Raw genomic sequence first — 14,807 nt, forward strand, 5'->3', positions numbered from 1 at the left:
ACCTCATGAATCGTAGAAGCCTGGAGGACTTCCCAACTTCCCATAATTGTCCTTGGATCAGCTGAAGGCAGTCTATATCAGGAGCCAAGGATGGACTGGATGCAGAGTCAAAGCTCTCCAAAGAGCCCAACAGAAAAGCTATACCATATTTAAGGAGAACATCTTGAGGTGTCCAACAAAATGGCTCCCAGTAGCTGTGAATTATTCCTTTGTCACACATGCTGTCTGAGCTTGAGTCCACTAATCATGCTCTCTCTCTCTCTCTCTCTCTCTCTCTCTGTCTCTCTCTCTGTCTCTCTCTCTATCTTCCCATATATATTTAATGTATGTATATATTAGAGAGTGTGTATCACAGACTGGGGGGGGGCTGTTTTGTACTATTTTTTTTACTATGTCTCCTTACTAAATACCCCTTCCTAAAAGCTAATCTAATCTGGCTAACTAATAATTATTAAGAAGCACACTGGTGGGGGCTCATGAGCTATACTACCAGAAAGACAATCACCAACCCCTCAAGGATAACTTTAGAGAGGCCTGACTCACCAGTGGGAGTGGGAGCTGGGATGATCCAGGCTATGATACACATGGGACCTTCTTTTTAGGCCCTTTGCATTTTGGGGGACCTACTGGAAAAATTCTCCAAAAGGAACCTTTATTGTTGGTTACCCTAATTTTTAGGTTGTTTTCCTTTTCTTTTGTTTTCAACTGTAATTGAAGTGTGTTTTCCAATGTAATTCCTTAAAAATACCACTGCTTTCTTTATAATAACTTTTGCCCTTTGAATGATTAAGTGCTAATATCTATGGTTACTAAATCTTTTTTTAGAGTACTGATATCCATGCTGATATGAGAAGAGCAGATTTTGGATTCCTAAAATACTCCTAGCTTTTTTCTTTTATTGTTAGGCTGTCCTAGGCCGATCATTTTATTGTGACTCCTCCAGACAACTTGTCTGGAGCCTGGAGGGCCATAGAAAAGGCTCACAGGAGACAGTTTTATTAGTTTTATTTCTCACCTGAAAGGTCAGGAGTTAGATCTGGTTGACCCCCGATTCCTAATCATTAGGGAGCTCTACAAGTTCTGGTATCTTTGTAAGGACTAAGCTTTCCTTCTGTGCTAGGAACCTACTTTCCTTTTACTTTTTAAGTAGGTCACTCTTAGACTTTTTAAGAGGCAGCTAGGAATTAATTTATTTTTTAAAAAAAGAGGTAGCTAGGTGGCGCTAGCCTGAAGTCAGAGAGACCTGAGTTCAAATTTGACCTTTGACACTTGAAGTGTGAATCTGGGCAAGTCACTTGATATCTGTTTGCCTCAGTTTCCTCAACTGTAAAATGGGGTGATAATAATAATATCTACCTCCCCTAGTTGTTGTAAGTATCAAATGAGTCAATAATTGTAAAGTGTTTAACCCAGTAAGATATTTGTAGTGTGTATGTGTGTGTGTATATATCTGTGTGTATGTGTGTACATGTATATGTGTGTGTATGTATGTGTGTATGTGTGTGCATTTGTGTGTGTGTATATGTGTCTGTATATCTGTGTGTGTGTGTGTGTGTGTGTCTGCGTTATGAGTAGAGGGGTCTTTTAATGGGAAAGGGAGAGGGTGAGTCACCAGGACTTTCTGGAGCAAGTACTAATTTGATTGCAGTGACAGAGCCCAGAATAAAGGGGCCCTTCCATGAGAGTGGGAGAGAGTGAGGAGCCCCGCCTCCCTGGAGCAAGCTGATTAAAGTCTTTAAAAGTGCCCAGCCAAATTGGTTTGGTTTCCTCATGTGAAAGGTGAGGTGGTGGCTTCTAGTCAATCTCAGGTCCCCAAGTCCTATGGGCAGTGCCCCAATATTAGGGGTCAATCCTTCCCCCTGAGAAAAAGACTTGATTTTCTTTTCCTAAAAATTGTTTTTGGGTCTGGGAAGGCATTTTGCCACTAACTGATCAGAAATTTGCAAAATGATACTTGTGTTATTAAATTGTATCACGGTGTATTTGGAAGTGTGTAAGAATGTTAATTAACAAGAGTTGATTAGAAACTGTATGACATAAGACTTTTCCTAATACTCATTCATACGAGTCCCTTCTGCTGGAGAGGCGGAAGTTCTGAGCTGCAGTTGGACTAAAGCTGATTGGGTATTGGTACCAAGCCCACTGCCGATACGGAGAGCCCCTGTATGCAGAGGGTCACTAGGCTACCAGCTCAAAGACGCAGCAGGTGAAAGGTTTTCCATGACGATTGGCAATGAGGTTAGGCTTGAGTGAGGCTGCCGTACTTCTAGCTGGTTGAGACGCGAAGACTCATGAAAGGGGGGGGGGGGAGAGGAAGAGAGAGAGAGAGAGAGAGAGAGAGAGAGAGAGAGAGAGAGAGAGAGAGAGAGAGAGAGAGAGAGAGAGAGAGGAAGCAAAGATGGAAGGAAGGAAGAAGGAAGGGAAGGAAGAAAGAAGGAAAGGAAGGAAAAGAAAGGGGAAAGGAAGGAAAGAAACTAAGGAAGGAAGAGAGAGAGAAAGAAAGCTTATTTAGAACAAGGCAATGTGACCTTGAGGTTTTTGTATATCTAATGCTTAAGCATAGCACTTGCTCCACAGTGAGCAATGAATGAATGAATGAGAGAAAAAGCATTTATTAAGCCCTTACTGTGTGCAAAGTGAAATGCTGGGCACTGGAAATACAAATAGAAACGCTTAGCAATAAAGTACCTTTCATTCAATCCATTTGCTTCTGAGCCTCAGTTTCTTTGTCTGTAAAATGAGGTTAATAATAACTGATATAGTCTCTCCTCCCAGGACTCTCAAAAGGTTCAAATGAGCTAATGCATCTAGAGCCCCTCTGCCACCTTGAAGTAGGACAAATATGTGGATTGTTCTTGCTAGTAACAAAGCTATTGAGACATCACATAGAAGGCAAAGTAAAGCCACAAGGAGAGGATTCTTATATATATTTTCTAATGTTCTTGCCAGATGCTAGGTTTCCACGGGAATGAAGAAATATATCAGTTAAAGAAATAATAGGCATTATAGTTATAGAAATTGTGTCGCATTCCTAAGTGTTCGTTATCCCGGAGGTCTTTCTGGTGTTCTGTGACTGATTCCTGAAACCGTCTTCGTGCATCTGTCTTGGAGAAAGAATCTTGGAGTTCCAGGAGGCAGGTCTGTGGCCGAGCCACCCTAACATTGGGGTGGGGATCTTTTTCTTCCTGACTCCCCGAGTCAGGAATCTGTGGATACTCCTGTGACTTGTTGATGAAACGGTGACAGGGAGAAAAGGGAGGTTTTTGTTCTGCCAGCTCTGGTAGAATACTGGGCTTGCTGAGGCCAATGGGGTTACGCCACACTATATACTGGTCTAGCGGGCTGCGTTTCATGTTGTCATAGTAGAGAAAATCCTCAGGCTCAACACACATTGGGAAGGTAGGCCTGATCGATAGCTGCCTCCAGTACAAAGCATCATTCCTGTAAGTATCTGTGATTTTGGGGCATGGGTTTGGTTCATAAATCTTATAGAAATCATCCATGTCTTCTTTTGTCTTGCAGTGAGGTGGGAAAGCATATGGAGATGGTGGCATTACCCTATCTCTGATCATCTCTTCAATTTCAGAAATTTGGATCTTGCGGGCCACAGGTCCTGTTGGAGTACTCCCCTTAACGAGCATCATCTCAGCATGACTGGGCACCACAGAATGTACCCTGCACAGGACGCTAGGGGTGCATTCGGGACACAAAGGTAACCTCTGTTCGATAACTATGGAGTCTCGGGGTCTGCGGCCGTGCAAAATACGTGCAATACGGCCTTCCAGAGGTCTGGTGGGAAGAAATGCTGGGTGGGATTGTTCTTGCTGTGGGTAAGGAGAAGACAAAGAAGGGAAGAGATTGGCATCACAAGTCACTGGCACTCAACTGCTATCACTCAGTTTTTATAAACTATTTGGGGCTTCTAGTTTCAAGAGCTTTATATAAACTTTATTAAAATTGTACCACTTAAAATAACATATCCAAGGACATTTAAATACCTGAATGGGCCCCCTTCTCATTTATGGGATTTTGATGGTCTCTTCAACTATAAGAGATTATTTTTATCCATCGCCAAGTATTTCTTTAGAACCTACAATGTTCTAGGCTTTGTGCTAGGCAGTGGGTGCGATTGCCCAGACCAAAAGGAACCATCCCATGCTCTCAAGGAGCTCTCCCTTCTATTAGGATGACAAGAGAAGGCCAACGAACCAATAAATTGAGAAGAATTTCTTAGGGATTTGCCCTTTCACCAGGCACAGTGTTAGGTTTCTGGGGATACAAAACCAAATACGGGAAGAGTCCTGCCCTCAAGTATTGACATTCTTAGAATTTGTTGAAATGCGAGCTTTTCCTAATTTGGTCCCAACTTATCCTTCCAGCCTCATTATACATGTTATTATATATTACTCCACTTCTCATCCTTTGTGGTGCAGCCAAATTGTCCCTCTATTCCTCGCTTAGGATACTCCATCTCCTGCCTCCAGGCCTTTGCCTGTGAATGGTCTCTTCTTACCTCTTTCTCAGGAAATCACCTCTTCCTTCATAATGAAGTTCAAGCATCATATTTTATAAAGTCTTTTCTGATTCCCTCCATTGCTAGCTAGCCTCCTCCCTCTCTGACAGCCTTATGCTTCTTCTAGTCATATTTTTTCTTTATATAATTATACCTCTATCTCTGGCGTCCCTGGTTGAATATGTTACTCAATGGTAGGGCTTAATTCATAGCCTCAGTTCCACAGAACCTGTACAGTAGGCTGCATACTGCATATTTGGTGGTCGAGTAGGCTAATTCCTGTTTCAATTATTAATTAGGTCTGGATAGATAAAACGTAGAGAGAAAGAGGGACAAAAATCCAGATATTTGAGTTATTTAGCTCAGTGAGTCCAGTTTTACTTCCAAACACACAAAAAAGCACTGGACTTAAGAGCTAGGGGGCCTGGGTTCAAATCCCAGCACTGCCTCTTTGCTAATGGCATTGCAGTGGGCACTTTGCCTTTCCTGTCAGACTCAGTTTCCTCTTCCAAAGTTTTCTTGCACGTCCCAGAGTGGTCGTGAGGAAGGTTGCTACATACATATGAACGATCACTATGATTACTGGTGGATTTTAAGGCTGAAGGGAACACTAGAGACACTGGTTCAAACCCTCACTCTTTTGAGAGCCCAAGAGGTCAAGTGGCTGATTTGGGGTCACACAGGTCACAAGGGACTGAAGCCAGGATTTGAACCCAGGTCTTCTGACTATAAACTTAGCATCTCTCCCACCATATAACAACAGCCTTTGCCTTTAAATGAAGAGGGATTATTTTGGTCTGCTTTTGTTTTTCTAAACCATAGTATTCAAATGCACCTTTAAAAATAGCATAATTAGAGCAAGCCTGTCCCAAGACCGAGGTGTTCCATAGGAAACCCAGCAGTCCCCAAGCTCACCAGGCTTTCCTATCTCCCATCCCCTCCTCCAATAAATGTAATGCCAAGATTATGAAAAACAATGCTTTAGAGATTTTGCTCTCTCAGCAATAAATACTTATTTAATGTTAACTCATCTCTGTAATTATTGTATATACGCTCTTTAGGTAAAATTTGTATAATTGCACATTTCTTTCTTGAATAAAATAAGACTACTTCCTGGATGGTCACAGCACTCTATATGGTAGGGTGGGGTGGGGTTGGGATGAGGTTGGGGGAAGCTGTGGTCCAAATCCCCAGTGTCATCGTGAGATACAGAAAAGTGAAACCGTCAATTTGGCCTTCGATTTCACTGGATGAAGTTGCCTGAGCTGTTCAAGCTTTGTTTAGAAAGATCACTCACTCGCTCACTCACCCACTCAATCGACACTTGTAAGATAGTGACAATTTGCTGGCCAGTCACTGGGCTGGTGCTATTAGTCAAGGACCATATGCTTCTGCATTACATTGAGGAAGGCTGGGGTGGGAGTAAAGTCAACATAAGCTCAGGTTTTATGAATCATGAAAGTCTCTGTCAATTTCCATCGTAATGAACGAGAATTCAGACCAGCCTCGATTTCATTTTCCCAAGGATGCATCGTATAGAAACGGGGGTCTCACTGTAGTGAAAACTACATGAAAACATTAGCTTTCTTTAGAGTCTTCTGCAGGTATACAGGGATCCCAATTTGCGATCCCCACTTTTTATTAAAATCCTTGGCGAAAACATAAGCCACAGATGGTTACGTTGTTTACTTCACTAAGAATTCAATTAGAGTGCTTGCTTCGGCAGCACATACACTAAAATTGGAACGATACAGAGAAGATTAGCATGGCCCCTTGCGCAGGGATGACATGCAAATTCGTGAAGCGTTCCTTATTTTTTGAACTGTTTTGTTTACATTCTTACATGGAAAGATGACTTGTATGATTCATGAGACCTCAGTATTAGGGTAGCTGAAGGGAATATGCATATGTATATATATGTTTATGTATATATATATATGTGAATGTGTATGTATGTATATATGTACGTATGTATATATATATATAGAGAGAGAGAGAGAGAGCGGGCACAGGGTGAGTTGAAGATGAAGGGAAGATATCTAAAAGAAATAAAATCAAATTAAGGGATGAGAGAGGAATATATTGAGAGAAGGAGATAGGGAGAGATAGAATGGGGTGGATTATCTTGCATAAAGGTGGCAAGAGGAAGCAGTTCTGTGGGAGGAGGGGAGAGGGCAGGTGAGGGGGGAATGAGTGAATCTTGCTCTCATCAGATTTGGCCTGAGGAGGGAATACCATACATACTCAATTGGGTACCTTACCCCACAGGAAAGAAGGAGGAAGAAGATAAAAAAAGGGGGGGGATGATGGAGGGGAGGGCAGATGGGGGTGGAGGTAATCAAAAATAAACGCTTTCGAAAGGGGACAGGGTCAAGGGAGAAAATTCAATAAAGGGGGATGGGTTGGGAAGGAGCAAAATATAGTTAGTCTTTCACAACATGAGTATTGCGGAAGGGTTATACATAATGATACGCATGTGGCCTACGTTGAATTGCTTGACTTCTTAGGGAGGGTGGGTAGGAAGGGAAGAGGGGAGAGAATTTGGAACTCAAAGTTTTAAAAACAGATGTTCAAAAACAAAAAAAAAAGTTTTTGCATGCAACTAGAAAATAAGGGAAAAGGGGATGGGAGGAGAGTGGGGTGACAGAAGGGAGGGCTGAATGGGGAACAGGGCAACCAGAATATACGTCATCTTGGAGTGGGGGGGGAGGGTAGAAATGGGGAGAAAATTTGTAATTCAAACTCTTGTGAAAATCAATGCTGAAAACTAAATATATTAAATAAATAAATAAAAATGGAAAAAAAAACAAACAAAAAAAGGAAAAAAAAGAATTCAATTAGACAACACGTAACTGCTGTCTTTGAAGTCTTTGATGATCTCTCTTCGTATTTTTCTTGTTGTCAAACAACAAATATTTATTCAGGTCTGCTCCATGCTGTAATACAGCCAACTCTCAATTATTAAGGCTAATGGGAGGAAGCCATGGTCTGTTTTATCCAAGAGTAAGATAATGTAACAAAATATGCAAATATGCACCAATTCAAAGGATTTGTGAACATCTTCATTCAAATTAAATGCCCTATGCCCCATATAAATCAATGCCTCTGTTAATAGTTTCAACAGAGCTCTGGCAGAGTAGAACTGGCCTACAGTAATGATGAGCAAAGGAACTGGGTTTTCCACCATGTTGTCAACATAGCCTAATAATGTGGTGATGGGGTCAAGGTAAAAGGTGAGAGCCAATATCCCTTGACCACTAACAACAGTGAATGGGCTAGAGGGAGGCAAAGCCTGAGGAAGTAGCCAAGTGCCTCAAGAATCCACCAACTGGATCACCCCTCCCCCAGAATAAGTGAGAGTTGACTGTAATTACTTACAGGTGGTGGGTCAAATCCTATCTGGCCAGTTAAAGTGGCCACCTCCTTTTCATGAAAATCATCCAGCTCGAGGGGGTTCACGGGGCCTGAACCTTAATGGAAATGTTACGGATCTTATTATTTGGTTAGAGAATAGGGTGATTGGCATCACATTACTCATTGGGGGTTACTTCCCCAATTTAAATGTCCCAAGGGCGATGGGACTGGGCCTGTGATTTTTATTGGTTCATAGGGAACTCTCAGTGAGAAAATTCCTTCTTCCCAATGCAGATCAATTATACTCTAAAACATATAGTTTTGGAAGATTCACCTAGGGCAATGAGAGGTCAAGTGCCTAGCCTAGGGACACAAAGTCTGTGTCAAAGGTGGGACTTGAACCCAGGGTTTTCTGACTTTGAGGCTGGCTTTCTATCTACTAAGCCAAGCTGTCTCACAAATATGCCATCTGATAAGATGAAACCATTCTGCACAGTGGGCAAGGCAATGTGGAAGTCAATTCTAACCTCTGTTCCCCAGGAAAAAATGTACCTCCAAAACATTACCAAAATAAAAACCCATCTTTTACCTCCTCCCAAACCACCCAAAACTATTACTACCCCACCAATATCCATTCAGTGCTTTGATGGAGAAATGGGGGTGAGGACTGTGAATAAGCAGGGAATGAGACCACCCAGCATTGCCTCCTACCAAACACATAATTTCTCCTCATTGCTCACACTAAAGATAATCCATACCTGTGAAATCATGTGTGTAGCTTGTTATCCAATGGGACCGCTCCAGATTTCTTCGTATGTTGGCTTCTTTTAGAGAGAGTAAAGGATCCAGTGTGGTTAAGGTGGTGTTTGGTGCCAAGAGTTTTGGAGGTTTGGGGTAGAATATCTGCGTATTCTTGTGAATACGTCTAGGAAACTAGGATATAAACATAGTGATTATGATTATTAGTAATTTCCAATAGTGTCGGGACCCTCAAAGCTTACCCATTCTCTTATCAGTCCTTTTTCTGTTTCACTGTGACCAGGTAGGCTCTGTACTTGCACAAGGACTTCCTCAAATGTACCTTTGTGACAGGGAAGAGACCACAGGGCCTCTTGAAGGTCAATGCTGGCAGAGAACGACCTCTGATAGGTTCTCCCATGCCAGGAAAGCCATCAAGTAAGGTCTTGGCAAGAGACTGAGTCTCTGTTGTAAGGCCCTGGCTAAGATTCGCCTAGCTCAGGATAGAGAGACTCACTTACCAGAAGGCTTGTCACCAGGGGATGAAGTCTCTGACCTTGCCGACCAATGAAACAATGAGTTATACTAAATGGCCCTCAGTCCTAGGTGGCCCCTTCTGCTATGGCAGTGATTATGACAGAGCAGGGGAAAGGGGACTGAGAGGGCTAAGAAGCACAGATTTTAGGTTTTTTACCAAGATTAATTTTACCATTGATAATCTGTTAGCTCTTTACTTAGCAACCAATGACTGATATATTATTAAATATATGGAGTTACATCTGTGATTCTCATGGTTCAGAGCCCCAGCACCGGGCCTTACACAAACTGGGGTGCTATTTAACCACTCATAATATGCTTATGAAGTTGCTTTTTTGAATACAAGTACAAAGGATAAATAAAGTCATGGGATTAGATGATGTAGGCAGTGAGGTGGTCAGGAGGACCTGTATTCAAATCCTGCCTCAGGCACTTACTAGCTGTGTGACTCTGGGCAAGTCACATACCTGATTGTCTCAAAGAAAAGAAAAAGAAATCATCTAGTCTGAGCCCCCCATTTTACAGGTAAGTAAACCAAGGCCCAGAAAAATCAAGTAACTTCTCTAGGGTCACAAAAAATAAGCAGCAGAGGCAGAGTTTGAATTCAGGTTCTGTGACTCCAAGGTTGGTATATTTTTCATCTTGGGTCCAAAAAGGTGACTTTGTAGGTAGAAGGTGAGGGAAGCGCTGCTCCACAGTTTGGGTGATGTGGCTATTCTCACCATCTCATACAGGTGGTGATATCTGGAGCAGTGATCTGCACATCCTCCAAACCTCCTCCCACCCAGGCAGAGTCAGCCCTCGAGGGGAGCATGTGGACTCTCCCTCATTCCCTGGGCTGGCTTGGTCACAGACCGATGGGTCTAGGCCCACACTGCAAGGCTACTCTCAGCACGTCTCAGGGCCTGAGGAATGGTCCTGTTCAACAGAAATATACGTCCCCTCCTCACCGTTCTGGTCCACATGCCTCCATTTACGCGTTTCTATTTATATAGACCAGCTACTCACAATAATGACCCGCGGAGAGCTTAAACGCAACCATTTACTTGGAGATGAAGCCAAAGAAATAGTAGCTGTATCACAGGTACTTATTATATATTGAAACAAGTTGTTGTTCGCCTCTGTTCTTGAAGAGGACCAATGACATCACAAGCGATGTCTCTATTGGCTCTTGAATTAGATTTAAGTGAGGCTGAGCTACACCAAGTTGTCAACCTCACTCTCTCCTCCAGAGTCATCAAAGTCCAGTGGCAAGACAAAAGTCAAGATGCCTGGCAGTGGCCCAGGATGAGTAAGTGACCTCGGCCTCTCAAAATTAAGGTCTTTCCCAGGTTTCAGTTGTCTGAGGCAATACCCATTCAGTGACTAAGGGGTAGGTAAGAATTCAGACAAAAGAGCACCCAATTTAATTGCAGAACTATCCCTTTGGGAAGGGAAGACCCTTAGAGTTTCTGGCCAGAACAGAAAACAATTGCTATTTACACATTCTCAGCCATCAAAACCTAAACAATGAACCACAAAAATTTTTATTGGGGGGGACATAATTATTGGCCATTCAATGAGAGCCAGCCAGAGTGATTTGGGTTTAATGAGCTTTTATAAGCCTGTTTTTTCAGAGCTATACTTCAAGAAATAATAAATGAAAACTGAGCAGGACAAACAAGGAAATTGTCCCAATTTTTTTTGAAAAATAAAAAAAGTAAAAATTTTTAAAAAACAAAGAAATTTTTTAAAATTTTAAAAATTCTAGATCCCAAACACCCAAAAGTCTTATAAATATGTATATGATAAAATATAATAGAGTCTACACAATAAGACTGGATCCCACTCTTCCACCAATGTACTCAGTATCTATTAGGGGAGAGTAAGCACACAATGGTAGGAAATTGAAAAGGAAGATTGTGAGAAGAAAAACCGATGTGTTCAGGGTAACTTGCAACTCTTGGAGTTATAGATTGTAGGTTTTGATGTTATCAGTCTATTCAGGAACATCCGTACCACTCAAAGCTGTTTCTTTGTGAAATACTCATCCATTGGTACTCACTCTATTCTCCAGGTGGACAAAACCTCTAATTCTTCCATACTGTGCTTGGGAGTTGGAGGCTGACATCATTATCTCTCAAGTGAAACATGAAATGTGTGTCCATTATTGGGAGCACAATCATGTTTAAATTGGAAAAATTCCTAAATAACTTATACAATTATTTTTACAGCCAAGTGTCAGAGGTGCATGTGAGGTGGAGGTGAATATAATATTCAAGGCAATGAGCCCACCCTTCACATGTACCTCTGGCCATCCTAGTCTGAAAGGACCTGAAAATCAACCAGGGTCTTTTGTAGTAGAAGAGTCTCCCAACACAAGAAGAGACAAATGCAATATCCAGACTACTCTCAGTCTGAATCTGATAGAACTCTTGGCTGTAAAATAATGCAGTCTGACCCGAGCAGCAGGAATACTACCTTCTTGTTTTCCTGGAGGAATGATAATGTTCTTCACGTTTGCATTTGGGTAAAGAAAAGGTAAGTTCATAAACAAACACAGAAAAAAGCTTTGAGAATATTGGGTGGGTTTGTCACTTTCCCTTCCCATACGCTCCTTCCCCCCAATCAGGCTGGGGAGGGGGAGCAGTCACAGAGCATACTTCTCAAAAAGTGCCAGGCATGGGCAAAAGCACCTAAAGCAGGAAACTTGTCATTTGAAAAGAAAATTAAAAACCTCTGCTCTGTGGACCTGATGGACATTTTCTAGGACTCTTTTTCTCTGCCCTTCAGTGAATCAATTAAACTGAAAAATTAACATTTGGAAGCAACTCTTAGGACTCAAACAAGCAATAGCAATCTCTGTGGACACTCGGGGAGCAAGAGTGAAACCAATTTGATGTCGATCGAAAGAGACCAAAGAGCTGGTCTTAGGGAGGAATTCTCTTGGGTTTTGAAACTCATGCTTAGTCCTGCCCACCAGGCTCAGTCATTTTCAGCATGAGGTTGGAAACTCCAGGGTGCCAGAATCATCCAGGTAGGAGACTTAGCACCAAGAGAATTGTCTGTTTTTTTTTTTCCCTAAGGTGTGTTTCCAATAACCATGATCCTCTGTGAAAAACTTCTCTGGAAGTTACCAAATCAGCCAGTCTCCAGTCTCTGGGCTTTTGTAAAGCTGTGTAGCTTTAAGTTAGAGAGTCAAAAAGCCGTCTTCTCTCTCTCATCACAGAGTCTAGTGAGAGCTTTTCAAGTTCATTGAATGAGGGTCAGTAAAGTTTGGGTTTGCAATATTCTCAATGTTTGTCTAGTGAGTCTGTAGTGGAGGTGCCCAAAACATTCAAATATTCAAGTGGCGTAGTGTAAGAATTCCACTCAAGCACATTCCCTCCACCCTCCACTGGTCTACCCTGATTGGTCCAGTCCTATCAATCAATCGTTCAGTCAAGAAGCACCCACTATGTGCCAGAAATGGAACTAGGCACTGGGGATGCCTCCTCCACAAACACCTTCTGGCCTGCCTTCTTACTGCCCACACTAAAGACTCGGTCCTGGCAGAACTTCTGGTGAGAGGTGACCCAGAACACTACTTCAGGAAACTCCCTCACCATCCCTCATTTTATCTTTCACTCCTCTCCTGGTTACCTCCTTGCTAAGCCACCTTTCGTCGTCCCTTCCATTCATCATAGAATGATTAACCATCACCAAGTCATTGCCACCATTGTTCCCGCATAGGATGTGCCACTCTTCCTGGACTGTGGTCCTACTCACCATCCCTGTAACTTTCCGACTAAAGTCCCCATCTCTGGCCACTATGCCTCCATATGTGCTGCTTCCCCTATTCAAAAGTAAGCCTCTTGAGCGTGGGGACTGTTCTGACTTTTGTATCTGTATCCCCAGTTCTTTGCACAGTCCCGGGCACATAGTATGTCCTCAATATATGCCGTTTCATACATTCATTCTTTCAAGGAGTTTATGTCCTCTAGGGCTGCACAACAATCACAATATATACTTGACTCCATTGATGGGCCTGTGTGAATTGGACCAACTAGGGGCCTGACATGGCCTCCGGGACCAATCCGAAGACTCGGGTGCACCATGGTTCAGCCTGCTCTCAGTAACCTGTGGGATGCCTGTCCTCTAATCCCAATCAGTGCAAAACTTCCTGGCTGTTAGAAGGCAGGTAAGCTGGTTCCTGGGATGGCTACACTGGAATTCTCCAGTGATAATCAGAGAGGCCTTTGAGCCAGGTGCAAGAAAGACAGGCAATGATTTTCATCTTTGCTCTTGCCTCTATCTGCCTATCTATCCATCTAGCTAGCAACCTCTCTAGAAAAGTACTATACCCTCTCCACCCACCCACCCATCCATCCATCCATCCATTCATCTATTATCTATCTGAAAGATAAATACAAAATACAAAATTTATCTAATAGATAAAGATAAAATCTATTTATCTACCTAAATATAAAAGCTATCTACATGAAAGATACATGTAAAATACTAACACAACTTATTTATAGTAATAGACCAATAAAAACATGAATGTTATTTATGCATGCAGAATTTGAAAGTCTACAAAAGTCCTCTCCGCCATGTGTCTTGGTGGCAGAGAGGTGAGCCTGGGCTCTCAGGCTGTCTACCAGCAGAGCTGGCACAGGCAGGTCACCCACCCCACTGGAAGGGCTCGGAGGACAGCCCTAGTGAGACTGTGTAGGTGTTGTCTGAGGACCAGCCAAGTCAAGTTAGCTGGGGTCCCAGACCAATATGTTGCCTGCTGGATTATTACTTATTCACTCCTTAACCTTAGCCATCAATTCATTTTTCTCTCTTAAGCTTTCCAAGATTATGAGTTAAGAGAATACTCATATTGTGATACTCAGCACACCTAATTAAAATCAGGAAAAGCGACTATGCAGCAAGCCAAAGGCTCGTTTCCAGGGGGTGGTTACCCATGAGCAGCCTAACATCCATTCCTGGGAAAGCTTGTGCAGGAACTGGTGAGTCTAACTCCCACACCCTTGTCCCACCCTCCCCTTCTGCTCAGGGCACAAGAAAGTGCCTCTGCAGCCTTGTCCCTGTGTTTGAAGGATTAGCCTCCTTTTCTAAGCTGCAAATACCCCTGGGAAAGGTAACTCCTGAATCCTTGTCATCTTTGGACGTCTCAGGATGAATTAGTTATCAGGTTCCTTCCCACAGGACAGCTACATGGAGAGCAACATGCTAACAAAGAAAGGGCTGCTGGGTAAGATAGGAAAGAATCAGAGCATTGTAGAAAACTGTTTCCTGTTGGCTTGGGGAAGCTGCCTTGTAGTGGGTGTTTAATGAAAGTTTGTTTGATTTTTGTAGAATTAGAATTGGGATAGAGAGATAAAGCATTTATTAAGCATCTGCTGTGTGCCAGGTAATGGAATACGTATATGAGCAAGACAGCCCCTGCCCTCAAGAAACTTACGTTCGAGTGGGAGAAGACAATGCCTAAAGGGAAGCTGGGGAGGGGTCTGCAGTCCCAGTGAGCAGACATTGGGTGCAGTTGGTAAGTGTCCTGAGTGTGGAAGCCTGGATACAGATGAGATATGGGAGGCTGAAAGGCTGTGGAAGTTAAGCTTTGCCTAGTAAACAATTTTTCCCAGGGCTGCCCTGATGACCTGGGTACTGGACCAGCAGATTCTTTCTATTGGATTTATAG

At 42.7% G+C, this 14,807-nt stretch overlaps 1 protein-coding gene and 1 non-coding gene across 2 annotated transcripts in view; one reads left to right on the plus strand and one right to left on the minus strand.

Moving 5' to 3' along the window:
* Positions 1-2,913: 2,913 nt before the first annotated feature.
* The window catches only part of C5H7orf31 (chromosome 5 C7orf31 homolog), a 42,970-nt gene continuing 31,076 nt past the window's right edge, over positions 2,914-14,807 (minus strand). The window contains exons 8-10 of the mRNA XM_036758748.1: positions 8,626-8,800; positions 7,892-7,983; positions 2,914-3,824 (exon numbers count right to left, since the gene is read on the minus strand). Coding sequence (XP_036614643.1) covers positions 2,982-3,824; positions 7,892-7,983; positions 8,626-8,800 — 1,110 coding nt within the window. The 3' untranslated portion in view covers positions 2,914-2,981. The remainder of the gene's footprint in view (positions 3,825-7,891; positions 7,984-8,625; positions 8,801-14,807) is intronic.
* On the plus strand, positions 6,224-6,331 carry LOC118852521. Its single transcript, XR_005010593.1, has one exon. It is a non-coding gene; the product is annotated as a U6 spliceosomal RNA (small nuclear RNA).

This window comes from Trichosurus vulpecula, chromosome 5, assembly GCF_011100635.1.
Source record: "Trichosurus vulpecula isolate mTriVul1 chromosome 5, mTriVul1.pri, whole genome shotgun sequence".
NCBI classification, from domain to species: Eukaryota; Metazoa; Chordata; class Mammalia; order Diprotodontia; family Phalangeridae; genus Trichosurus; species Trichosurus vulpecula.